This window comes from Serinus canaria, chromosome 4 (assembly GCF_022539315.1).
Source record: "Serinus canaria isolate serCan28SL12 chromosome 4, serCan2020, whole genome shotgun sequence".
Taxonomy (NCBI): domain Eukaryota; kingdom Metazoa; phylum Chordata; class Aves; order Passeriformes; family Fringillidae; genus Serinus; species Serinus canaria.
This window is the reverse complement of record NC_066317.1, coordinates 68,430,041-68,457,915: the sequence shown is the minus strand read 5'-3', so window position 1 is coordinate 68,457,915 and position 27,875 is coordinate 68,430,041. Positions and strand designations below refer to the sequence as shown.

Sequence of the window (27,875 nt, the reverse complement as noted above, 5' to 3'; positions counted from 1 at the left end):
TGGAGTGTTTGGACAATGCTCTCAGGATTCTTGGGATGCCCTGTGCAGGGCCAGGAGGGGGGTTTGATGATTCTTGTGGATCCCTCCCAACTCAGGGTATTCTTTTGTTGCCTTATGGTTGTGTAACAGGAGCACTCACCCCATCCAAGCAGCCCCTGGACTGTGCAGATGTGTGTCACTAAGTCCAGATGTTTGTGACTCCCAAGGTTTTGTCTGCCCCATGTGGAAATTGCCATCAGGAATGAGAAAAAAAAAACCTTTTTTTTTTGTTTTTAAACTTCCTCAGAGAGATAAATCATGTGCTTCTTTAAAGTCAAGTGAACACAATGTAGCCATCAGCATAGTTTAAAGATATCTAAACAGTTTCCAAAAATAAGAGTTTTCAGGGTGAAGACCATGGGCATTTAGCCACTGCCTTATCTCCCTGCATTCCTTTTCTCCATCTGGCTGGCTGCTGGCCAGAGCAGCATGTGAGGAGTGAGGGATGTGTCTGCTTTGGCATCTGCTGCCCCATGTGAAGCCTCCCTTCCCTCTCTGTGTGTGTGGGGTGGGAGCTGTGCTGATAAATGAGTTACAGAGGGGAGGAAAAGGGACAGAGAGAGGGAAAAATCCCCCTCCAGAGGATGAGTCAGTGCATCCCAAGATAAATGTCTGCAGAGGAGGCACCAACTCTGTCTGGTTCTCTCCAAGTTCAGCTGAGCTCTGCTGATTCCCAGCTGTAGTGTGGAGGTGGGATGCCTTCCTGGCTGCTGGAGAGCTGGGAAGGATGGTGGTATGTTGAATTTATTGCTGTTTTTCTCCCAGTTTTATCTCTTTTCATGCTGTTACTGAGTTGAGAAGGAGTTGGGCTGAGGGAAGAGAGTGCAGCACACTTGACTGAAGAGAGATAAAAACTCTGCCCAACTTCAATCACTCAGAGCTCAGGCTCAAGGAACCAGAGCTGATTTCCCAGCAGCCAAATCTGTTGCAAAGATTCTGTTGGAATCTGAGGAGAAAACCAAATCCCTTGGGCAGGTGAGCTTATGACACAGGAAGAAATAAGGAGTTGCTTTTTCTCTTCAGTGAAGAAATTTAGGAAGAAATTCTCAGTGAAAGGGTGGTCAGACCCTGGAAGGGGCTGCCCGGGGAGGTGGTGGAGTCCCCAAGGAACACTCAGTGCCCTGGGCTGGGTGACAGGCTGGGGATCAGTCAAGGGCTGAGCTTGATGGCCTGGGATGTCTTTTCCAACCTAAATGATTCTGTGGTTCCTGTGGCTTCTTTATCATGGGACATCCAAGGAAAGCTGCTGTGCTGGTGCCAGAGTTTGAGAGCTCTTTTTTCTGCTCCGTGCAGACAGAATGATGATGGTGTCTGGCTTTGCTGAGCAGGGATCTGGGTCAGGCCAATCCCCCTCACTCTGCTGCCATCACTCACCAGCAATCCAGCCTTTAAAATGATGCTCATGATCCAGAGACACTAAATTTAGCAGCTGTTTACTCAGAGGTATTTAAAATTAGCAGCAAAGGCCACCCTGAGCATGTGACAAGGAGAGGTGCTGTCACCACGGGGCTCTGTGACCCTCCACAGTGCTCTGCCTTCAAGACCTGTGGCATCTTCATTCCAAGAGCTCAGTGATGAAGGTTGGTGGAAAGCAGATGGAAGTGCTGGGAAGGTAAGAGGCACCTAATTACTCAGAATTAATTAGGGATTGCTCCTCCTGGCTGGCTGTGTGGGGAGGGCAGCAGGGTGCTGGCAGAGGTGGGGCTCCAAACCCCCCTGGGTGGTGGTGCCAGGGAGAAATGGGCATGGCTGTCCCTGGCTGCCCCTTTCCTGGGTGACCCAGGAAAAATCATCCAGAAAATTTTGTTCAGAAAATTATTAAGGAAAATTTCATCATGGAAAGGGTTGTGCAGCCCTGGCACAGCTGCCCAGGGTGGTGTGCCTGTCCCTGGAGGGATTTAAAAGCCATGTGGATGTGGCACTTGGGGACATTTGTGGTGTTGGCAGTGCTGGGGAAAAGGTTAAACTCAATGGTCTCAGAATTTCCCAACCCAAACAATTCTGTGGTTCTGCTCCTTGAACTCTGTGTCACCCTAGGACACCAAATAACACAACCTGGACACGCTGCTCTTCCAAGGTGGAAAGAGAATTTTTAATTTCTGACTCCAGCATTTATAGATTTCCAAAAGTGACACTGGATTGCAGGGTGACAGTGTCACCTCTCCCAATGACACTGGAAAAACCAACCATCAAATTTCTCCTCCTCCATAAAAGAATGCAAAACAATGAGTTATTGACATAAAGTGTGTGTGAAAGTTAATTACAGGAATGTAAACATAAGAAGGCTTAGAAAAAACTTTAAAAAATCAGGGCTACAGCAATAAATGCTTTAAAAATGAGGTTTTTCTACAAAAGCTGGAGTGGATGCTCAGAGCCCTGACTGCACCAGGAGAGTGGTGGAATTACGGAGCAGGTCCTGGCTTCTGCCTTCACACCCCTCCTTGCCCAAATCCGGTGTGAGCAGAGACCCCCGTTAGTGTCACCGTGTGGCCAATCCCAGAATCACGGAATTAAGGTTGGGAAACACGGAGCTCTGAGATCTCATCCAGCCTGGCTGGTGGCACGAAGTGACCTGTGGCTGTCCATGCACAGAGGGGACCATCAGGACTCTGCAGCAGCACATTCAAGGCCTCCAGCAGGATTTTTTGGCACAGGGCTGGGGTTATTTGCAGAATTTAGCCCTTTCTCCCTGACAGGAGTCTCCCAGGATCCTTACTGGGCTCTGAACTGTGTAAGTGGGCACCAGCCAGCCAGGCTTTATTTTATAATCAGAATCCACTGATTCTGATTTTATAATCAGGGGATGCTGATTATGAAATAAAGGATGGGGCTCAGTGCCCAGGGAATTCCCCTGGTGCTGATCTATTTGCAAACACAGACCCAGAGCTGAGAAGGAGACTGGAAGCCATGGGGAGATCCTGAGACAAAGCCAGTGGGACAGCAGTGCTGGCACTGAGTGGGTGCTGGAACTGCAGGGATGGAAAAGCTGATTCTGGCTCTGCACTTGGAAGGGTTGGATATTTTCTCCTCCTGAGGTGAGACCACTGAGTTCTCCATGGTGCAGGGTCCGGAGCAGCTTCTGCAAGCTGAGCACACCCCGGGAAAGGTGATTTTGTGCTGCCATCTCGTGGCACTAAAATATTCTCTAGAAACAGTAAGAATTGGACATTTCCCAGGAAATACCTGCACACTGACACACGAGGATGTGATGGAAGAGCGGTGGGAGCCCCGAGGGGTGAGCACAGATAATGATCCTTTAGCAGTGGGTTCTGTTTCCATTCCTGGAGCGCCCTGGAGTGCCTGAGATATCCCTGCAGGGCTGGCAGGAGCTGTGGGAGGTGGATGGAAGGAGCTGGATGATCTCCCAGCTCTCAGAGCCCACGTGTGTGAGGTTTTGGCCACCCTGCAGCCCCCCAGGGCACCCAGAGCCCAGGGTTTGGTGTCTGGCTGGCTCAGGAGCCTCCCACCCCCCAGGGAATTCAGGTGTCCCTTTGGAGAAATAACTGATTACTCAGGTCCTGTGTGAGATCCTGCTGTGATATGGAGGATTTCTCTCAGTTTTAGGGATGTAGAATAATGGAATGTTTTGGGTTGGGAGGGACTTTAAGCCTTGTTCCACCCCCTGCCATGGGCAGGGACACCTTCTGTGGGACCCTGGGTGCTGAGAATTCCAGACTTTCTGTGCTGCCAGGCTCTGACCCCCAGGAGAGCACTGCATTGACCTGAGGGCATGGAGAAGCTTCCAGAATGGAATGATAGGACTGGGATTGTGGGTGGGGAGTTGGAATAGAAATGTGTGATATCACAGGGTGGAAAACTTAGAGTTTTGGATTTAGAATGTAGTAATATACATATAAAAAGATGGAGGTTTTGGGGTGGATGCTTGTCCTTCTTCTCCACCTTCTTCTCCATGGGTTTGGGTGTTTTTGTGTAATTGGATGAAAAAGTTCACATTGTGGGCATGGGTGGTTGGTTGTTGGGTTAAAAGTAAAAATAATTGAGGTGTCATTTCCTAATTGGACAGTTTATCCTTTAAAGGCCTTGTAGAAAGAGAGAGAGGGCCCCATTTTTAGTTTGTTGAAGTGCTGTAGAACTCAGGGTCTGTGAGACTGTGACAGAGACAAGAACTAACAAACATCTGAGTCCCAACAAGAAACACCATCTCACACATTTAATCCCAACCCTGGCAAAAAAAGAAGTTAAGACTCGACAGCCCTCCACTGGACAAAGCTCAAGGGGTGAGAAAAACTGGTGTGAAATTTCTCCAGTCAAAGGACTCTGATACCTGATAAATCTGATAGCAGCTACAACCTGATCCAAAGCAAAACCCCCTCCAAAATCCTTTTGTGAAGCACAGGGAGAGATTTCCCAGTTATCCTGGTGGGTTCACTGCAGGTGGTTTGCTGTGAGTGCCTGCAAGATGAGAGTGGGAGAACAGAAAAAAAAAAAAAAAAAAAAAAAAAAAAAAAGAAAAAAAGAAATAAAAGGAGGGAATTATTCTTGGAGAAGGAAAAACCGTGTCTCTTTTCTCATGGGCAGTGTGGCCCTGGCCAGGGTGGCTGCCTGAGGGCCATTTGTCAGGCATTTGGCAACTGAGCACTGCCAAGAGAAAAGACAACAGCAGAGTCAGGGGCTGGAAAAACTGATTTATAAGGAGAGAGATTTAAAAAAAAAAAAAAAAAAGTAGTGGAGCTAAATATGTCATGTTTGGCTGGGCAAGGGGTGAGGGCTGAGCTGGTAGATGCCAGGAACTGGGAGGGGATTTGGGATGCTCAGGAGAGGACTTTTGGCTGCTGTGGGTGATGTGGATGGGTGCAGATGCTGGCTTAGCCAGGAGAGAGGGCACTGACCCATGCTGAGATGGGAACACGGATAACAGCGGGGCTGAGCTCCGAGTCACCAGCTGAGGGCTGCAAATCTCCAGGAAACTCCAGCACAGGGACAGCAAAGCAAACCTTTCCTTCCCTGCCCTGCCTCGCTTCACTTGCAGCACAGCTGCCAACCCTGAATGTCCCTGCTTGCAGGTAACTCACTTCAAAGTCACAGTGGATGCTTCCTTCCTGCTTCAAAATCCAAATGGATGTTTCCTTCCTGACCTGGGGGTGTTTTCACACCATCTTGGTGACACCTGGATGTGCTCATAAATACAGACAGCAATCTTTGCTTGCTCCTGGCCCCGCTCCTGTTCCTGGGACAACGGGTTGAATTTTTGTGATGACAAATTTTGAATTTTTGCTCCAGTGTGGTAGGAGTAAAAGATTTGATCTAAAATACAGACATGTTTTAAGACTTATATGTAGAATTTGATGTAAAATTTCTATGGAATAAAAATTTAATATAAGATTGTTATACACACACATATATATAGATATATGGATTATATGTAGAATTTGATGTAAAATTCCAATAGTATATATACTTTTATAAAAAAAATATATAGATATGCTCCTAATGTATATATAAACTCACATGCTTTATATATTTTGATCTAAACTATAGACACTTTTTAATGATTATATGTAGAATTTGATGTAAGATTTCTATAGAATAAAATTTTAATGTAAGATTTTTACAGACACACATATATACACATATATAAATATAAATAGCTAAATATAGTTATAGTTATATATTATGTATAAAGATATAAATATACAAATTTAAAATAGCTAAATATAGTTTATATTTATATATTTACATATAAATATATAAACACACAAAATAAAAATATAAACTGTAAGTAAATCTATAATATAAATATAAATATAATATAATATAAAAATAAATGTATTTTAGTTGTAAAAATATATTTGTAAATATGTATTTATTTATAAATAAATAAAATTAGATAATTAAATTATAAGTATATGCATATAAAACATAAATATATAAATAAATAAAATACAAACATATCACTGCCAGAGGTCTCTTGAGCTGCCCCTGCTGTGGCCTTTGCAAAGTGCCCTCATGACCTGGAATTCCCAGGCCATCCTGCCCTCAGCCTGCAGCAGGATCCCTTCCCAGAGCCCTGCAGCTCCTCCCGTGCCCCAGCCCGTGCTCGGTGTCATCTCCTTGCTATGCAGTAACGTCACTGCAGCCACGCCTGCTGCTCCAGGACAAATATTTCCACTGGGAAATGCAGGAGTGGGAGAGAAGGAGCCTTGCTGAGGAGGCTCAGCACTGCCCAGCCCTGCTCTGGGGACAGCTGGGACATTCTACATGTTCTTCTTGAGTAAAGAAGTGGATTTTGGTTTGGAAAGAGAGGTGTCTGCTAAGGAAGGCAGGAGCTGCCCCTGAAATAGAAAATATAAACCGCAGCCCTCTGAATTGCTATAATTTCGAAATTAAGGAGCTTTCTGGCAAAGATATGGGGATAGGAATAACAGTTCTTTACTAGGGAAGAAAATAAAAATAAAATACAAATGCAGTGATACAAAACAACCCTGCCAGAGTCAGAGCAGGCCCTGGCCCACTGTGTGTCAGGGTGGTGGCACAGTCCCATCCCAGGGGGCTCAGGGTGGTGGCACAGTCCCATCCCAGGGGGGCTCAGGGTGGTGGCACAGTCCCATCCCAGGGGGGCTCAGGGTGGTGGCACAGTCCCATCCCAGGGGGGCTCAGGCTGGTGGCACAGTCCCATCCCAGGGGGGCTCAGGCTGGTGGCACAGTCCCATCCCAGGGGGCTCAGGGTGGTGGCACAGTCCCATCCCAGGGGGGCTCAGGGTGGTGGCACAGTCCCATCCCAGGGGGGCTCAGGGTGGTGGCACAGTCCCATCCCAGGGGGGCTCAGCCCTCCTGCAGTGCCAGCTGTGGTTCTGCTGGAGCAGGGATCCTGCACAAGGGGGGAGTTTTCCTCTGCAGCTCCAGGGCTGCTGGAGATGGGCCTGCTCTCCCTCTGGGAATGCAGGGCAGCAGAAAGCTGCTCCTCTGGGAATGCAGTGGGCAGAGGCTGCTGTGCTGTTCCAAAGCTCAGATTGTATCCAGGTAGGAATGCTTGGCTCCTCCCCTGGGTGGAGCATCTCCCCATGGGATGATGGAATTTGATCAGCCCTGCAGGGACACTCACTGGCCATGGACAGAAGATAATTAATAATTAATGGCCCCTGAACAGCAGAGATCTCCTGGAGGGAGGATTGGCAGTGGATGACATAAAGAAAACTGCCCCATGAACAGAAAATAACTGCCCCACCTCTGAGAGATGGAGATAGAATCCACACTGCCTTGCAGTCTGGGACATGGGCCCACCTCAACCCATCCTGGGCTGGGAAAGGTCTCCTTTCACTGGAGGATTTGGGTCACAATGGATGTGCCAATCCACTCTCCCAGGGAACACAGGCAGGAGTTCCTCTGAGGGTAAGGGGAGAGAGAGAGAAAATGACAAGGTAATGTAGAGGTTTCTCATCCCATTTGGATGGGATTTTGGAAGAGAGATCTCCACGAGGCAGGGGCTCTGAAGACAGTGCCAGGCACATGAGTTGCTGGATGGAAACGCCAGCAGGAAGAAATGCAGTTTTTCACTGGGCAGGTGCTCTTGCTCCACATTTCAGTGAGAAATTTTCACAGAATCACAGAAGGGTTTGGGTTGGACCTTAAACCCCATCATGTCCCAAACCCCCTGCCATAGCAGGGACACCTTCCACCATCCCAGGGTGCTCCCAGCCCTGTCCAGCCTGGCCTTGGGCACTGCCAGGGATCCAGGGGCAGTCACAGCTTCTCTGGGCACCCTGTGCCAGGGCCTCACCACCATCCCAGGAAAAAAATTCCTTCTTAATATCAAATTTAATTCTCTCCTGTTTCAGTTTCAAACCACCCCTGTTTTCCTATCACTCTCTGACTGTTTAAAAAATTTCTCTTTTTTTCACAAGCTCCCTTTAACTACTTCCAGTAATTCAGCACCTCCTAGTCCATGGAATGACAGTCCCTACTTCCACTGTCAAAAATCTTATTTTTCCTTTTTTAATTTCACATCCCCTCCTGCCAGTGGCTGTCATCTCAAAAGGCCAGGGGGACATGGGTGCTGGCAGCCCCTCTGGAGCCCTGTGCCTGCCTGGTAGAGGCTGTTTGCTTTGGAGAGCCACAAGTGCTGCTGCTCTGACCAAACACAAGTTTTAGATGCTTGATCATAGCACTGGCCCTTTTCCAGGCAGTCAAAACCCCTGGTAGCATCAGCCATATGAAACATTTGGCAGCTTCTCTTCATAGTTTGAATTATTCATGGATGGGCAAAGATATTCTTTGCTGGATTTTTTTTTCCCTGACATAGGCAGTTTCTGGTGAATCTGCTCTCAATTTTGTCCCTTCACATGTGATTATTCAGCTTTCTTCACTGATGGGTTTGGGCAGGGAGCTGGACTCGATGATCCTTCTGGAGCCCTTCCAAATGTGGAAGGGATGCAATCAAAATGTTGAAATCCCTCTGATGTACCTGGCAGGGAACTGGCCCCTCTGTGGTGTCTCTGGCTTAATCTGGTGGGATTTTGTGATGTCCATGCCACATGAGCTCTCCAGCAGATCCTTCAGTGCCAGGAAACACAAGATATCTTTACAATCCTGGGCTCTGCTTTTTCCTCTGGCCTCACTCCACCTCAGTGCCAGGGCAAGAGCTGAGGTGCTTGTGGAGTTCTGGATGCAAGGAGACCACAAATCATGCAAATTTTAATGATTTCCAGCTCATTGGTGTGGGAATGGAGGAGGGATGGTGGCCTGGAACAGATCTTGCTGCTGTGGAGGTGAGAGATAAATTGGATACTGGGGCAGAAATTTGGGAGTGGGAGATTTCCCCAATCCCTGCATGAATGGAGAGTATTCTGAGCACCACCAAGGTCTTGGAAGGAGGTGGAAGGAGAAGGAAAGGTGCTGGTGTGGCTCAAAACTCCTAATTAGAGAGAGATCTGAGCCAGCCACAACTGGGAGACACAAAACATTGGGTGAGATGAGGATCAGTGGGCTCTGATATGGGAATGCTCACAGCCAGCCCTCCCAGAGATCAGAACAACTGTTAGATTTTTATTTATTCCCTTTGGAGCTGATTTTTCTGCACTCAGTGCTGCATTTTGGGCCTCTGTTGAACTGCAACTCAGATCAGAGCCCTCCAGAAACTGGGACCATTTTCTTCTTAGTTCAGAGTCATTAAGGAGGAGGATAAAGAGGAGGAGAAGGACATGGAAATGACACTGTGCACCTCCTCATCAGGGAGAGTCAATCCCCCACAGGTGACCAGGGACAGGGGTGATGGAAGTGTGGTCCCTCTGTGAGCCAACCTCTGTCTTCACACACCTGAGCAGATATTGCTGCTTGCTTTGCATGAAAACCACACTTTCCAAAGAGAAAACAAGGAAGAATTTATGGAAAACAAAATAAAGGAGAGAAAAAATAAATTTTCTTTCTGAGTAACTGTGTATGTACATAGAGAATATGGAAGTGCTTTTAACATAAACATCAATTACAATAAATAAAAGCATTTTCCATATTCACTGGGGAGGCGGCGAGGATGTATTAGCATAAAAGTGACTCAGTCTCTAAGTCTAGATGCTTCTGAGTGCATTAATTTTCCACTTTCAGTGGCAAATTTCACTTTCAGTCATCAGCATTTTTTTCCTAGCTGATGATATTTACACACTTTGTTGTTGTTGTTGTTGTTGTTTTTCTGGAGAGAACGAGACAAATCCAGCCGAGGGTGGTGTTTTTGGTTAACTTTCTCCATTTCCTGGGCAAATGCTCTTTGTGCCCTCAAATGGCTCCCAGACCCTGCTGAGGCTGGAAATGTGAGCTTGATGCCATCCATGTGGTGACACCAACTCCTGCTGTGCTCCCTGGACTCCTCTCCTCTCCTTCTGGCACCCACCTTGGTGAGACTCAAGCATGAACACTGGGATTCCAGGGTGGGAGGGTCTTTCCCTTGGAAACACACCACTTGACCTCGGTGCCCTTTCAGTTTCTGACCCTTCTGAAGATGGGAAAGATGTAACAAAAAGCTCTGACCAGCCAGAGCAAATTTGGGTGGTGAGAACTTAGGTCATCCCTGATTTATGAGCGCTGCCGGGGTGCAGGGTGTGCCGACCTCCAGAGCGCATCCGAAATTAAACAACAGGGACTGCCTTCTCCCCCTGCTTGTAAACAAATCAAAACCAGCAGGGGAGAAGAGCACTTTTACTTCTTTTCTTCTTATTATCTTTTTAATATCCTGGATGGCAGCCAGTGTTTCTCAATGAAGTGTCTTTAAAACTGTGCCCAGCCAAGTCTGGCTGTTTGAGGAGTGTATGAATATCTGCTGAGGCCTGACAGGAGCTGCTGCTTCCCAGGCTCTTCAGAGCCTCTAACCTGGTTGTTTCTCTCCAGGAGAAGATGTAAAGCTCTGCCCTCTGCACCTCATGGAAGAAGGGATGGCATTTCTCACTCTAGACTAAGAGGAATTTCACCCGAGACAAAAGGTGGCCTACAGAAAAACCCATCTCCTAAATCTGGAGGAGATGATCTACAGAAAAACCCATCTCCTAAATCTGGAGGCCTCACACAGATGGGATCTATTTTCCAAAGGATTGTAGCACTGAGGAATTGATGATGGTGGAGGTCTCTAATTCAGCCCTTTGCCCAACACTGGGCCAAGATCAAGTTGCCCAGGGTCTTGTTCTGTGTAGTTTCAGGTGTCTCCAAGGTGTAGCTGCAAAATCCTTCTGGATCCCTGGCCTAGGGCTGCATTGGACTCAGAGGAAATAGTTTTTATCTGTTTTTTGGAATTCCCCTTGCTGGATGTTGATCCCATGACCTCTGAGGGGAGCCTGGCTCTATTCTCTGCACCCCCACTGTAGCCAGATGTCCACCTAAACCCTTCTTTTCTGTGGAGTGGGTGATCCCAGCTCCCTCAGCATCTCCTTGAGTGCATCCTCCAAACTCCTGGCCATTTCTGTGGCCTCTGGGCTCCCTTGTCCAGGTCACCTGGCCTTCCAGCAAAGTGGCATCCTTGTCCAAACTCCCTATCCCAGGGAAATCTCCTGGAGAGCTGCTGATCTCTGGATGTATTATATTTGCAGGGTGCCTTGATGAAGGCAGGAGTGATGAATCTGACTCCATGTTCTCAGAAGGATAATTTATTACTTTATGATACTATATTATATTAAAGAATACTATACTACACTAAAGAAAACAGAAAGGATAGAAAAAGAAGGCTAAAAGATAATAATGAAAACTCCTGACTCTCTCCAGAGCCCTGACACAGCCTGGCCCTGACTGGCCAAAGAGTGAAAACAACTCCCAGCAGAATGCAATGGAACAATCACCTGTGGGTGAACAATCTCCAAACACATTCCACATGGGCACAGCACAGGAGAAGCAAATGAGAGAAGAATTGTTTTCCTTTTCTCTGAGGCTTCTCAGCTTCCCAGGAGAAAAATCCTGGGTGAAGGGATTTTTCCAGAGAATGTGAATGCCACAAGGGTGGAAGCCCAGATGACTCCCCTGGATGGGGAAGCATAATACTGCTTCAACTTTTCTTTTAATTGATTAATTATTTATGGCCTATGCAATTGCTGAGATCCTTTATCTTTCTCTTTCCTTTTTTGTCCCCTTTTCTTCTCAACTCATGCTGATATTCAGGTTGTTTTGTTTGATCTGAGACTCTCAAAGCAAGAGGTTCACCCAGATTCTCTTTCAGCCTGCCTCAGAATGAGCTCCAGAGCTGGGAGCCTTTTCCTCCTTTTGTTCTGCACTCAGTCAAGAGATTCCAATTTCATTTCAAGATATTTCATAATCCTTTTTCAGTTATTTTGGTGCTTTATCCCTCCATTAGATATTACCTCTTGAAGAAACCTAGGGTTTGGAATATTTTTGAGCTCTGTTAGATATTTCTAACCTAATTCAATTATGGATTTTGATTGGGGGTTTTTTTCCCTATTTACTTAAATTATTAAAATATATAAACTAATTCTGAGTTCTGTATGTTTATGTCTGTCATTCTGTTCTGTTCTAGTCTGTTTGTTCTCTCTGCCCATGACATTTTTTCCTGTGTTGCCAGTGGTATTTTCAGAAATACATTGACACAAACCCCATTTTCTTCTTTAAAATAAATGAACAAACAAATTATTTTGCTTTGCACTTGCCTGTCTCATTGGATTCTGCTGTTAACCTGCCATTGCACCAATGGAAAAAAGTATTTGATTTAGAGAAGTTGGAATGTGAGATGTACTGTAGACAGTATCCTTACACTGATGGCCTTTGAAAAAACCTCTCCTGTGATATTATTTCCTCTCTTACCCATTCCTCTTCCACTTTTCTTTCCCATATGGTCAGTACTGACTTCCTTTATAAAGGTTTATTTGTGTTTACAGCCTTGTTTCTACATTCGGCAATTTACCCTGAAAAAGTTCTCCTCCCTCTAAGCTGTCACAGGATAAGGTAAAAGATAGAATAAAGGTTTGATAACAGGTGGAATAAACAGAGAAGAAGAAGAAAAAAAACTATGATTAAAGTACTTTCTGACACTGGACAAAGTTTATTAGATCCCACAATTGTTGCTGTATCCCAAAAAGAGCTGGGAAAAAGTGTGAGTACAGAAGTTTGGTGGCAATCCTTTGTTATTCAGGGCAAAGCTGATGCTAATTGTGAATATTTGTGTAAGAGATGTCTCACTGTTGGATCAGCAGGTGGTGAATTTAATGCTGAGCTGGTTGTGCACTCAGGAGAAGGCAGCAGCACCCAGGGAAGGGCTGCTGGAATGGGAACCTCAGCTCTGTGATCAGAAATGCCAAAAAAAAAAAAAAATTGTAGGGATTGCTTGGAAAGGAATTGTGAAGAAAGAAAAATATCATTGTTCCAGGGGCATGGTGGTGTTATGGATGTAGTGACATCTCTGGAGGAGCTGCTGCTGAAATAGTCAGGTTGTCTTTGGCCACATGTCCCTAAAAATGAGGGAACAAACCTCGAAAAGGTCAAGGGAAGGAGGGAACTGAGAGGTCTGGAAAAACCTCCTGCTCAGGTAGGCTGGGATCTGCACCCCTGGAGGTGTTCCAGGCCAGGCTGGACAGGGCTTGGAGCACCCTGGCACAGGGAAAATGTCCCTGCCCATGGCAGGGGGGTGGAATTAAGGGATTTTTAAGGTCCCTCCCAACACAAACGATTCTGGGATTCTGGGACAGGATTCCTTCATTAGAAAAGGGATGATGGGGCTGGACATGTTGGTTTATAATTTGTGAATTAATTACACACCTCCATGGACAGCAGATGGGAAGCAATTATTGCCACAGGATAGCTTGGATCCTGAAAGCAGATGTGGGATGAAAAAGGAATTAGAAATATCCAGTGATTTGAAGCCCATTGGTGACCCCTTCTTTGCATGTCCTGAGTGTCAAAATCCAATTTCTTGGTTTAAAGAGTGGTTGGAGTGAGAGAGAGAGAGAGAGAGAGAGAGAGAGAGAGAGAGAGAGTTCTCAGGCTGTCAGTCAGGTTCTCCTCTCTGCTAATAAATCCCTCCAAAATAAATACCTACATGAAAAGGGTCAAAAACCCCCAAAATAACTGATCTGGCCAATACCCAGCAGCAAAAATAGCTGAGGGGGCCCTTGAAGAAAAATGTAATGCAAAGAGAATGGGTGCTAAAAATAAAGTAAAAATTAAATAAATTTCTGGAGGGAGAGGAGAGGAGAGGAGAGGAGAGGAGAGGAGAGGAGAGGAGAGGAGAGGAGAGGAGAGGAGAGGAGAGGAGAGGAGAGGAGAGGAGGAAGGTAGAGGAGAGGAGAGGGAGAGGAGAAGGAAGAGGAGAGGAGAGGAGAGGAGAGGAGAGGAGAGGAGAGAGGAGAGGAGAGGAGAGGAGAGGAGAGGAGAGGAGAGGAGAGGAGAGGAGAGGAGAGCTCACCTTTCCTTTCAGGCTCCTTTGGGCCATGGCAGATGCCTCAGCACATCATTTTCTCTGTTGCAAAATAGGTGCAATCTCTGGACAATACTTTAAGCTCAGCAGCACTTGCCAAGTCAGGCAGAAAAACTTTTAAGGGCAGACAGCATATTTTGATAATTGAGCCTGACCTCCTTTATAAGCAGGGCAGGAGAACAAATTTTTACATTAAACCCATTACTTTTCCCTCAAACAGGTCCTGCATTGCAAAAGAATTCTTTCTTTTCTCCCAAGTTTTGCATTTCATCCCCCCTGGCCTCACACTTTTGAGAAAAATTGCTCTGTTTGTTAATAATTCCCTGTGCTAATTTTGCTTTTAATTTTAATTTAATTTGAATTTTATTATTTTTAAAAAATTAATTATTTCTTAAAATTTTAATTTAATATTTTTTTTCATCCCCCTTCTAGAAAAGTGGGTTTTCTATTCCTTTGCCTGCTGAATGACAGAATCCTGCTGCCCAAAAGGCTGGGATCACTTGGAGCCTGTGAGACTCTCAGGAGCAGCTCTGTGCCAGATCAAAAATGATCATTTAGGGGCTGACTGGGGAAAGTGGAGACTGAATACCAAAGTGAAATCACGTCTCCTGCTACATTAATCAGCAGGGGTGTGTTTATTCCTTTCCACAGGCAATTTGTTGGCACAATTATTCATCTTTGCTCAGTTTGAGAAGCTGGAGGTGGGATAAATACCTGTTGTGCAACCAGAAATAGATAGCCAAGGCACAAAAATTGAAACAAAACCTCGTTTCTAATTCTTTGGGAGTTATGAAGAATAAAGCCCCAACCAGCCTGACCTTGGGCACTCCCAGGGATCCAGGGGCAGCCACAGCTTCTCTGGGCACCCTGTGCCAGGGCTCAGCACCCTCACAGGGAAGAATTTCTTCCCAATATTCAACCTAAACCTGCCCTTTTTCACCTTAATGCCATTTCCCCTCATCCTGTCATTATATATAAAAAGTTGCTCTCCCTCTTCTGAGCCAGCTCCTAAAAAAAAAAAGGTGAGAGCAAACACATGGAACAGCAGAGAACATGGAATGATGCAGCTCACAGGAGCCTCAGAAGCCTCCAAGCCCTTCCTGTCTGAAATGCCACCTGGAGTCCAGGGGTGGAGAATCCACCTCCCCACATCCCAGCTGGGCAAGTGATCTCAGTAGTGGAATATCAGAACATTCATTATTGATTTCTTGTGTGGTGATTCAGCAGCTGCACTGAACACATGGGATTTTGGGTGGTCTGAGGAGCACGTGGGGCCCAGGACCATGAGTGCTTTGGCAAAGAGAGCACAGAGGGAGGGTTGGAAGGATAAATTCTGCACAAATTTATCTGTGTTAACAGACATCTCTATTAATACAAATATATGAATATAAACCTATGTAAAACCACATTTACACCCTGTCAGCCCCCTTCCCCTGCCCCCTGAAGCTTTAAGAAGCAGCATTTAAGCTGGAAGCTCTGAAGCAGCTGAGAAATGAGAGCCCCACAGCAATCAAAGCGAAATTGGATTTGCCCAGTGAATCATCTGCTGAGGACTGCAGTAATGAACACACATAAAACAATGGCAATTTACTCACATATTAACAACTGTGCTGTCAGGGCAGCAAACCTTTAAAACCCAAAAAAATACCTTGCTGTGAGGAAAACAGGGCTGCCCAAGGGGGTTCCCTTCTCCCAAGGATGTGTGGAGAAATTGTAATTTCCAACTTGCAAATGAGGAAGAGCTTTTGGGGTACCTTGGCCAAAGTGAAGTTTGGATTTTTGTTCCTGTTGGTAAACCCTTCCCTGCTGGGTTTGGGGTCTTTTCTGGTGTTCCTGTGAGTTTTGTGAATTTCAAACATCTCCTGTAAACTTTGGGAATGGGAAGTCTCTACTGACAAGGAGAAAGACCACGGTGTTCCTCTCCTAATAATTCCAGCTGAAGCCTCCTGGCCATGGATGGGGCTAAGATTTGGGACCTTCTCTTTCCAAAAACACTTTCCTGCCACAGCTGAGCTCAAATTCCTGATCCACCCCTTGCTCTGCCAGGTTTTAAAGCAACCATGGAGCTGCCAGGGGGGAGCAGAGGGGTTGGAGCAGGCAGGGCTGTGCCTCTCAGCAGTGCTGCTGCCACTTAAATATGGTCACATCTCAGTGAGATTTATCAATCATCTATAGCCCTCAGGGATTTTATTTTTTAATTATTTTTAATTTTTAAATTTGTTTTTCCTTTTTTTTTTCATCCTGAAAGCAGCAGCTCTGGAGGAAAGAAGAGTAAATTTCCAGCACAGGAGCTGGATCAGGCCTTGATTTTCTGTGAAAATCCCAAATGCTTTCTTTTGGTGAGATTTTTAGCCATGGTGAGCTGGACTAAAATGGGCTGAGTCCCTCCTTGCCTCAGTCCTTTTGAAGGCAAAGGAGAGGAGGGAACAAAGTCCAGCAACCTCCAAACTGTGTGAAATGTCCTGCTGGAGGCTGTATTATAAAAAGTTAAATTGGAGATCTGGGCACAATAAATGCCAGAAAATGTTCTGGTGTTTCCTGCAGGTTCCCTCTGCCCATGTGAAATTGAAAACAAAAGCTTTTCTCTGCCCTTCTCTAGGTTTCCAAGTCACCAATCACATCCTCCAACAACTGCAGTAAACATTTTACTTAATATGTCCATATAGACTTACACATGTAATTTATTATTAAAAAAAGGTCCTTAACATTTAGAGGTGTGTTGTGATCTTGTTAGGCTTCTATAACTCTTATTATTAATGGGAATAAAATGAAGGCATCTCTTTGAATATTAATAGTGATAGCTGCTTTAAAAGCAAAGCAAAGTTAACCCAGGCATAAAAACCTGTTTTTGATGCCTACACCCTTCCCTCAAACCCCAAGACATCTCTTACCCACCAGCACTGCACACAGGAAATCTTTAAATCTGGGCAAGTTCGGTTTATTGAACTCAACAGAAGTGAACATTTTTGCTATAAACCTTTATTTTTAATGGCCTTATATAAATGACCTCAATGTCATTTATACTCTGATTTATCCTTCCTGGCCTCTTGGCAGGACTCTGTGTCCCAAGGTGTCACAAGGCTGTCCTGGGATGTCACAGGGGCTGGTGGTGGTGTCCATCCTGATCTGACTTTTGGTGATGAGTTCAACCACATTGAATATCTCCTGTGTCCTCTTTTCCCAAGAGAAAAGGAGGGCTCAGACTTTTGGTTTTTCTGTGTTCTTTGCTCAACATTTACTTACCCAACCCCCAGCCCAGGTCTTTCTGCCATGATCCTGAGCCAGTTTTGCACATCAGAGTTTCTGTCCTCTTTCCTGAGGTGTGCAGATGTCTTGGATAGCCTAGAATGACTCAAATGGCATGAAATGCCCATATTCAATCCAGAATTAATTAATATTTTTTCTCCAATGAAATTTAAATATGTCTCATTCATTGGAATGGAGAGGTTTTAATCCATGAGTTGAATCCCACAGAAGGTACCAAAAAAACCCCCAAACCTTCTTGTCAGTGACCTTGGTGTCACTCTGTGTGTTGTGAGGCCCCAGGGAGGGACCCTTAGAGGTCTGAAAGTGGAAAAAAAAATGGAAACCTTTGTCACTGTTGTATTTTCTGAAAAATCCCTTTGCCCAGGATTTCTCTCCTGGGAAGCTGAGAAGCCTCAGAGAAAAAGGAAAACAATTCTTATCTTGTTTGCTTCTCCTGTGTTTTGCCCATGTGGAATGTGTTTGGAGATTGTTCACCCACAGGTGATTGTTTATTGGTTTCATGTGAATTGTTTTAACTTAATGACCAATCAGGGCCAGGCTGTGTCAGGGCTCTGGAGAGAGTCAGGAGTTTTCATTATTATCTTTTTAGCCTTCTCTCTGTATTCTTTTGTGTATTCTTTAGTATAGTATAGCATTCTTTAATATAATATAGTATCATAAAATAATAAATTAGCCTTCTGAGAACAGGGAATCAGATTTATCATTCCTTCCACCGATGGGGGTCCCAGGAAATACCACAAACCTTTGCCCAGGATGGCTGAAGTTTCTTGGGAAACCTCTGGGGCATCTCCCAGCCCCAGCTACAATCTCTATCCTGCTAAAAGATCATAAAAGTCTGTTTATTGAGGGGCTGGTTTTCAATTTCTGAGTGGCAAAATAAATTTCCCAGCAGGAACTGGCACACAGGAATGGCAAAATCTTTTGAGCTTGATGACGTGATTTCCTTTTGGGACTAAACTTGAGTTTTCCATTTTTTTTCCCCTTATCTTTGCCTATAGGCAGGGAAATGCAGGGTGGAATTTTGGCATGGATGGGCTGCCAGTGTGCAGAGGGAAGGGACACAGAGAGGGCTGGACCTTTCCAGAGCTTGGCTCATTCTGATTCCCCTCTCTGAATTCTGAAATTCAGAAGGGATAGAGGAAAAAAAAACCAAAAAAAGCCAAGGATGAAATATCCCTAGAAGTATCCTCCCAGCTGACAGCAATTGCTGCCTCAGGGATTTCTCAGCTCAGAGATTATATAAACGTTTCCAACTGCCCTTGATGGGTTTATCTGTCACCAAGGCCCCTAATTGCTGTTCTAGCCCCTGCAGACAGATGCAATATCTCGTGGTGATGAGTTCCACCCTTCAAAAATGAGCCATGAGAAGAATTACCTCTCTCACTGGGTTCATTTTGATAATTGGGTTTGATGTCACTTAGCTCTTGTACCGTGAGAGGCAGTGAACATGCAGTGAGCATTCACTGCTTGTCTTCTCCCCAGCACTCCTGATTTTACAGACCTGGATTCTCAGTCACCAGAGTGCCACTTGATTTAAATGTGTTCCCTGGATGGAAACTGTCCTGGAACTTTGGTCCATTCTAAATCCATTCCACCCTTTTTGAACTGAATAATCCCAAAAGCAAACAGGAGTCAAATTACACCTATTCAGAGGTGCAAAGATATTTTCAAGGTCATTCTCAATCTCTTCCAGTCTCCATTTCTTCCCCCAAATAATTTTCACCTCTGACTGCTATCAAATATTGATCCAGTGTTTTCATGCTAGATCTCCTTTTGATTTTCCCTTTTGCCTTTCCCCTTCCAGTCTCAGATATGCATCATTTAAATAAGAATCCCAGAATGGTTTGGGTGGGAAAGGACCTAAAAATCCATCCAGTCCCACCCCATGCCATGGGCAGGGACACCTTCCACCATCCCAGGCTGCTCCAAGCTCCATCCAAGCTGGCCTTGGACACTTCCAGGGATCCAGGGGCAGCCACAGCTTCTCTGGGCACCCTGTGCCAGGGCCTCACCAGAATGGCTGGGAAGAATTTTTTCCTAATATCTAACCTAAACCTGCTCTCTAGATGGGGCTGGTGCAATCCCTTCCTGCCTGTGTGTCAAGAAACTGAGAGTGTTCTCTCCTGACTTGCTTTTATCATTAATTCTTCCAAGTGGGAGAGATTATCCCTGTGAAATTGCAAAAAAATGTCTTAGAGAAATAAGCAAGAGTGGATAATTTTCTGGCTTTTCTTCCTCCCTCCTTCATCCCCTATAACCCTTGTTTTAAAAATCAGACACAGCAACAATTTACAGCAACGTTTTAGACAGGTTTGTGCATGTATTTGGTACAAACAAACAAAAATATGTGCATTCTGTTTCATAGAGCTTACATCAATCTGGCAGAACCTGAAACACAAAACAGAAATACTCTGGCTAATAAATACATCTGGGGATGAAAAATAAAAATCTATACATAAAAAATTCCAACGTTCTGCTAAAGAAAATGTACACTTATATACACACTGTAAACAATAGTAAAGCAACCCAGCTGCAGCCCAGCTCAGGCTGGCAGGGACCTTCCTTCCCTCATGGACTTGGGAGAGTCCAGTGACACAAAATCTCATTTTCCACCCCCAACTCTTGGTTCCTTGGAGCAGCAAGGTCTGAGAATGCAACTGTGACAGGGAGCCAGTGCAATGAGGTGGGATCTGATGGGTAACTCAGGTGCAGGTGCTTTGGGAGATGGCCTGCCTGGAAAATTTGCTGGAACAGGGCCATTCCCTCAGCTGGTCACACCCTTGTGGATCCAGGGAAATCTGTGGGTTTGGACTGAATTTACCTCCTGAAAGTCTGAGCCCGTTTTCCAAGCTTGGGAGAGCTTGGAAATTAGGGGATTCGAGGAGAAATGCTCAATTCCAGACACTCAGGTTGTATTTCATACAAGTTTTTCCTTCCTCCCTGCCAGCAAAGACAGCTCTGTCTCCTCTAAATGAAGCTCTGCATGAGCAGCCTCAGAGTCCAGTCCTGGCACTGCTTCTGGTGCAAGATGCCAAATGAAAGCAGGGGGAAAACCAAGAATTTTGCCTGAATGCAGCACAGCAGAGCTCAAGGCTTTCCTACAGCTCCTTCCAGGGCATCTCTTGGGGCCAGATCAAACACAGTGAGTAACTGAGCCAGAATTTGGGCATTCATGTGTGTGTGTGTGTCATGTGTGTGCTTAAACTGACTTTATTTCCTCCCTTGTAGGTCTGTAAAGACTTGGGATGGACAGGCAGCAAACCTCCAGACTAATCCTTTTATCCTTCTCAAAAAGCTTTCAACGAGCTGGAGGCTGTAAATATAAATATTTCAATATTGGAAAAAAAACAAAAAAAAAAAAAAAGAAAAATTATATTGAAAAGAGCAGGGAGAAGTGTAAGCAGTAATACCAGCTCATTTATGGGAGTGCACTGCTTGCCAGCATTTGCTAAATGTTCATTTATAGAGGGAGGTTTGCCCATTTGTAGGAGAATGCCTGGTATTTTGGGAATGACACATTTATATAAACACGGTGAAGTCTGTCTGTCTGTCTGTCTGGTCATGGGTGTCCTCTCCCTGGTCCCTTCTCTGCCACATCCCCAGTGCTTCCCATCAGGATCCCAAAAACACCCAGGAAACCAGTGGCAGCTGCAGTCCTCACACCACAAAGTGACTTTTTGTGCCACCCCACCATCACTGTAAGGTCTCACTTCCCTTCAAAGCCAAATAAACAGGGGGAAAAAAAAATTATTTCCCCACAGAAGCTCCCATGAGGTGTTGGGAAGTGCCCTGCTTTGGTAGAGCAGAGCTGGAAACCTCAGGCTGGTTTTGCAGAGCTGGGGAACATGCAGGTGGTTGTGAGTCTGAGTTCAGTGCAAGTGCTGGGAGGAAAATATCTGGACAAAATCTGCTGGTATTTTTGCAATAATTGGTCCAGTTTGTCCTGCATCAATAAAGGGTGTTGAGAAAGGGCCAACTCCAGATAGCTTGTCCCAATATGCACTGCACAAAAAAGTAAAAAAATAAAAAAATCCCAACTTCCCTCCTGTTCTGTTTTCATTTAAAGCAAATCAGAACATCAGAAAGAAAGGTGACGTTCTCCTTGCTGTGCCTGGCAGCCTTTAATCTTCCTTTGGCAGCCACCCTTAGTGGGATGAGCCAGATGTGCTGCAGCACTTCCATGAAAGGGTTTGAGGGGCTGTGCTGATGTGGAGCAGTTTCCACCCAGGACATGTTCAGTGCTGTGTTTCCACCCCTCAGGACTTCCCATTCCTGTTCTTTAGTGCCCTGCCTTGGGGCACTTCACCTCAGATCCCTCCTCTGCCTCCATCACCTACGTGTCTCCCGCTCATGGCTGAACCTGATGGTCGCTCCTTGGGGCTCATTATCTGGAATTTGATTAAACCACTCTGAATTTTGGAACCAGTGCCTGCAATCCATGGCCAAGTAGAGTTTGGGTGACCATTTCCTGAGCTGCCTGGTCAAGGTGGGCTTGCCATGGCTTCAGCTCCTGGAGTCTCCTGGGGGAGGCTGTGGTGCCCTCCCGAGGGGTGTTCACACTCTGGGACTGTGAGCAGGGACAAACCCACTTTAATTGTCATTACTTTTGCCACAACCAAGGCAATTGTTGGCAGCCACCAGAAGTTTGGTGCATGAAGCATGTGGGAAGTCCCTTGGGAGAAGGATCATGAGTATGACCCTGACTGGGGAGATCCCTCTACTTGAGTGAGCTCCAAGTGCACCTCAGCTCCAGCTTGGACTCTACGGGCAATAGAAATACAAACTTCCAACTCAGCCATCCCACCTTTCCTGAGCCACAGCACAGGCTGGCTGAGGACCCCCATTAGAGAATCACAGAATCATTGTGGTTGGAAAAGACCTCTTGGATCATGGGATGCAACCATCAACTCAGCACCACCCATTCACCATTAACCACCTCCTCCAGGGCCACATTCGCAGTCTTTTGAACACTTCCAGGGATGGGGACTCCACCACTGCCCTCGGAAGCCTGGAGCAGTGCCTGACCACCCTTTGAGTGAAGAAATTCTTCCTGATATCCAGCCTAAATCTTGTCTGGCATAACTTGAGGCCGTTTCCTGTTGTCCTGAGTGAAACCCCTGGGATGCATTTTTATCCTGCGTTTTTTGAGAAAAACACCGAGAGCAAAGAAGGGGACAGGAAGGTCTGGGGGTGACTGACACCAAAAGGAGCTGGTTTCTCTGTGTGTCACAGATGGATGTTCACCAAAGCGAGGTGGGTTGCAAGTGTTTCACTGGAAAGTGAAATGCAAAATGCTTCACAGGATGGAATTAGAGGAGAGAGACCTGACACACCCTGGCAACAGTGCACACATCTGGAATACTCCTCTGGCCTAAAACCAGGTGATGTGGAAGGGCCAAAGCTGTGGCCACTGCAGAGATGATGACTGAGAGCTGGGATCCCTCCAGCTTGCTTGGGAATACCCCAGTCTGCTCTCCCTCCAAAGCCAAGACCTCCTCTGGATGTCCTGTTCAGGACCTCCGAGCTCTCAGCCCACCCACATAAAGGATCAGCTGCCAGCTCCTCCTTGTCCATGTCCTTCCTGGCTGCTGCCTCTGGATGGAGACATGACCACATGTACTAAGGCAGGGTTGGCAACTTTTGGGATTCAACCTTTCCATTAGATTTCGCTGTGGTGTTTTTAAGGCAAAGGAGACATCCTGGTTTCCCTTATCTGCACAGCTTCTTCCAAAGCCAAAGACAACCATCCACCAGAGGAGACAGCTCTTGCCCTAAGGTCGTATCCACACCTTCTCCTCCTGCTGTGGCTTGTCAGAATGGGATATGCCACTGGCTCTAATTTGAAGAACCCATAACCCCACAGAAGGGGCTGAGCTCCATGTGGGGGACACTTGGACAACCTTTGGGCAACTGCATTTAATACCTGATCGCTGCTTCCAGCCTGCCTGACAGAGCCACAGGTGGTATCCCTCCATGTTTCTTCTGGATACCTCTAAAGAAACCATCAACAGCTGCCCCAGAGGCTTCAAATATCTGTTTCTCTCAGCCCACAGCAGTCTGTTAAGTCATGGGTTTGGTAGTCGATGGTTTCTGTGAAATCATGAGGGATCCCAATCGAGACAGACTCCACCTCTGTCTTGTAGGTGGCTGTGGCCCCCCCTTTGCTGGAGCCCCCCCTGATTTTGTTAGAAAGGCTGTTCATCTTCTCCTTCAGCTGGGTGGACGCCGGCTTCTGGAAAGGCGTCAGCATCTTCCAGCCCTTGAAGCTGAGCGTTCGCCTCTTACCGCCTCTCTCCTGGAAGGAGGAGTTAAATATGAAGGAGCTGTTCAGGGTGTTAATCCTGGGCCGTAGGTCTGTCTCTGAGTCCTGCACCGAGCTGTTGATGGAGGCTCCTCTCCAGTGGTGGTCGTAGACCCTCCAGAGGGGCCGGCGCCGCCGGCGGCACTGGCACTTGAGCAGCCGGATGAACGCGCGCTTGAACTCCTTGCTGGAGCACGGGTAGATGATGGGGTTCACGCAGCTGTTGAAGTATCCCAGCCAGAAGATGATCTTGAAGACGATTTCTGAGGGCTTCAGGGATGGGAAGAAGGAACCTTGGGAGAGATTGAAAGGGACATGGTTAGAGGAAGTGGAAGGATGAGGCAGAGTAAGGCGATAACGCGTCGTGGGCTGACAAGGAGGTGAGTTTTCTTCGGAAGTTACAGCCAAGCTTTGCTGGAACCAGTTCTCTGAGCTTCCTGGAGGATGGTTTTCCTCCAGCAAACAGCCCAGGGAGCTTTTATGTAGTGTCAGTCACAAAGCTGGTGGTCAACCCAGTCTGGAAGAGGGGAGATGTGTAGAAAAGCCTGATGGTGTGGTGGTGGTGAGACCCTGGAACATGTTTCCCAGAGAAATTGTGTCTCCTTATCCTTGGAACTGTCCAAGGCCGGGTTGGATGGGGTTTGGAGCAACCTGGCCTAGTGGAATGTGACTTTCAAGTAATTTACGGCCTCCAGACTTATAGACTTCAGCATAAAAGTGCAGCCACAACCCTGTCACCTGCACTGAGAGAAGAGCAACACCCCTTCACCTCCTCCTCTCGTGTATTTTGGCCCATCAGTGTCACACACCCTCTGTTCAGATTCTGTGGTGATGCTCAGATAATATCCACTGCCCCAAAGGTTGTCCTGGATACTTTAAAACACTTTTGTCCACCCAGTCCCTCCTTAGGTTTTTGCAGAGTTCCCCAGTGGTTTTCTCAGTGAAAAAGCTGGAGACTTGGTTTTTTTTTGAGCCAGAAGATGTCAGTGTTTCTTCCACATGGCCTCAGAACAGCATTTCCCACTTGGATCTGAAATAACTTTCTGACTCAGCCTTAATTTCTTTTAATTTTAGCTCCAGATGACAAATCATGCCACCATGTGACTGAGCGTTAATTTGTATTTTAGTAAATAACATTAACTCCAGATATCATTATTATTTTCCCCTGCGCTCCTAAGCCTGGTGTCAAAACAGTAAAACAGGTGCCAGGAGCCAGAAATTCATGACTGACACGACATAAAAGCTCCCCAGGCTGTTTGCTGGAGGAAAACCATCCTCCAGGAAGCTGAGAGAACTGGTTCCAGCAAAGCTTTTGTACACCCATCTCTAAAAAGTGGAGAAATTTCAGCCAGACTCAACATTAGGTACGTGGGCAGCTCCACCACGGCTATGTGGGAGAACACAGACACATCCCAGCATTTTATGGTGGCTGGGCAGGCAAAGCAGATTAAATACCTGCTGAAGGCACACCCAAGGCAGGCAGGAGCTCAGGCTGGCTGTCAGTGCGTGCTGAAGGGGACATGGAAGAAGGACAGTGAGCAGGACTGACATCTCTGTGCTGGGAAAACTCAGGGCCTTCCTGGAAATGAAGGCAGTTGCAGCTGAATGAGCAGCTGCTGGTGGTGGCTTTGAATGGAGCAATGATCATGGAATGATCATTGGGCTGGATGGGATTTGAAAGATCTTCTTGTCCCAACCCCCCTGCCATGGGCAGGGACACCTCCCACCAGCCCAGGTTGCTCCAAGCTCTGCCCAACCTGGCCTTGGGCACTTCCAGGGATCCAGGGGCAGCCACAGCTTCTCTGGGCACCCTGTGCCAGGGCTCCTCACCCTCCTAGGGAACAATTCCTTCCCAATATCCCATCCAACCCTGTCCTCTGTCAGTCTGAAGCCATTCCCCCTTGTCCTGTCACTCCATGGCCCCATAAACAGTCTGTCTCCACCCTCCCTGTCAGCTCAGCTCAGGGCTCAGTTCTGCAGAGGCAGTGACCCCACCGTGGTTGTTTCAGATAAAAGGAGTTTAATCTCTTGGGGACAGTGCTGAGATTTCCAAGTTAGCTCTGGCCTGCTGGAATCACCAGTTTTGATTTTAAGCTCACAAGAAACACCTCCCTGATTGACAGCCAGGGGCTTTGAACCACCCCAGGGGTGCTGGGGCCATCCCCCTTTACCTTCCACACAACATCTCCAGTCTTCATCCCACCAGGCCTTTGACTATCCCCCCTTTTTCACTGTGCCCCCAGCTCACCCCCCTGGACCTACAGGAGCCGTGGATGTGCCAGGAAATGGGACCTAGGAAGATGAAGGGCTTCACTGAACATGCAACCCTGCTTATTCCCTTGTCAGGGAGAGGTTCCCTGCCTCAGTTTCCCCACTGAGCAAGGGTTAATTACCAGGAACTCCCCACAGTGCTGCTGTGAACCCTGTTTGCAGCGAGCTCTGGGTTCTCAGAGGAGCTGCAGCTCTGTGGAGCATTTTTTTTTTTTTAGCTTCAAGAGAGAGGAAAAGAAAACAAAAAACTATGGTAACAAAGCAAATAAAAGAAGGGTCTCTTTTTAAATTCAGCTGGTAATTACTGCTTGAGCCAGGCTGCTTAAAAGATTGGTGCTTGCCTAAACAGCCTGTTGGTTGCTAAAATAATAATTTCTATCTGGTGTTTAGCAGTTCAGGGCACATTGCAGTTTCTGTACTGTGTGCTTTGTCTTTTGCATCCAGATAGAAAACACAAATTGAAAAGGAAAAGAAGCTATGAATTCTCTGAATTTCAACTCTGGCTGGTTTTCACCCAGCGAGAACCTTGTGTACATATGAAGACAAGGGGCCCATTAGCATCCTCATTACTATGCAAATTAGCGTGCCCCTTGGAAGGGACGTGTCCTGAGTGCAGCCACAGTTTCCTCATTTCCTCACCCTGGGATGAACAGAACTGGGCAGGGAATCCCCAGAACAGCTCCTCTGCACATGCTGGAGCATCAGAATCTTCTGATGGGCACTGGAGGCTGCACATATGAACACTTGAGGAGTTTTTTTAGGGAATGAGTTAAAAAATCTAAGAAATCAGCTCTTGCTTTCATGCCCTTGAATATGCAACCACACTTTGAAGGGTTTTGGGCTGGGCTCTGTGACGTTTTCTATATAAATAAGGGAAAGTCAGCACTGAGTGATGGACACTTGAAGAGCTCAGGAAACAAGAATGATGTGTCCAAGGTCCAGAAATGTGAGTAAAAGATGAGTAATAGCAACACAGAGTGAAACACCAGCACTTCAGTCTGTTTTCTCGGTGTAAGAGCAATTTTTGGTGATCTAGCCCCAAAAGCATCAAGGCCACTGCAGGGCAACATCAAAGAACAGGAAACTTGATTTCTGTAGGATCTGTATCACAATCCCTCAGGAAACTGGGTCTTGTTTAAAGAGGAGCTTTTGCTGAGCACTCAAAATCAGCCCTCTGGGCTCCTCTCCTGGGCATCCAGCTCAGCACCTCGTGGGGTGAGGGAGGGAGGAGGAGATGGTGACACCCACCTTAGGGACATCCATCAGGATTTATAATAGTAATGCTGGGGTCCTAACAGTCCATTTGGGGATTTTATTCCTTCCATCATTTTATAAAAAGATTATCCCACATCTTGCAAGGTCTGAATCTGACAGAGCTGGGTCAGGGCAAGGGCTGTATGTCCTGTTGTAACCCTAAATAATTCCTGTTGAACCCTAATAATCCTCAGGACCATTCAGAAATTAAGAAGGCTGCAGGTGAGCTCAGGAAAAGCTTGCTTGCAGCTTGCAAAATGACTGAAGTTACAGACTAAACATGATCTGAAGATTGAGCTTCAGTTTTTTGGTGATGCAGTTGAGCCAATAAAGTATGTGCTCATATCTTTTATAAAAGCTATTATTACTTGTTAATGTCACCATGCTCATATTTGGGGAAAACCAGGCAGGTAAAAATCCCTGGAGCCATGGGCATACTTCCCAAAACTGTGATGCACTGTGGTGGGAGGCAGTGGATGCAATCTGCCCTCCTTGAATCCAAACACATATCCCATTTTTTTTAGGTTGTTTGAACTAACACAATCTCATGATCTCTCCTGCCCTTCTCCACCCTGCCCTCCCCATGACTCACTGGAAGGTGATATCACTTGGATTGTTCAGAGCTGCTGGTCCCAGGGTTCAGAGCTCAAAAAAATAAAGCAAAACAAGAAAAAAAAAAAAAAAAGCCAAAAAAAAAAGCCAAATGCACCAATGCAAATGGAGCCAGTCCAATCTAAATTCTGGCCCTGGCTCCCAGTGTACAGCCAGAATTCATGAGCAGGATTAGCTGGCAAGGGCATCTTTGTTGTAAAAGGTGCCTGCTTTGCAGCATGTCCTGAACAGTCCATGGAGCAGGAATGCTGCAGACATGGGAGCAGGTGGGAAGAA

General features: G+C 46.3%; 2 protein-coding genes across 2 annotated transcripts in view; both read right to left on the bottom strand.

The window, feature by feature from the left end:
* Positions 1–27,875, bottom strand: part of PTPRA (protein tyrosine phosphatase receptor type A) — a 520,615-nt gene that overhangs the window by 311,439 nt on the left and 181,301 nt on the right. The gene's annotated exons all lie outside the window — the stretch shown is intronic.
* The window catches only part of ADRA1D (adrenoceptor alpha 1D), a 44,695-nt gene continuing 36,286 nt past the window's right edge, over positions 19,467–27,875 (bottom strand). Inside the window, exon 2 of the mRNA XM_009098139.4 lies at positions 19,467–23,755. Coding sequence (XP_009096387.1) covers positions 23,187–23,755 — 569 coding nt within the window. The 3' untranslated portion in view covers positions 19,467–23,186. The remainder of the gene's footprint in view (positions 23,756–27,875) is intronic.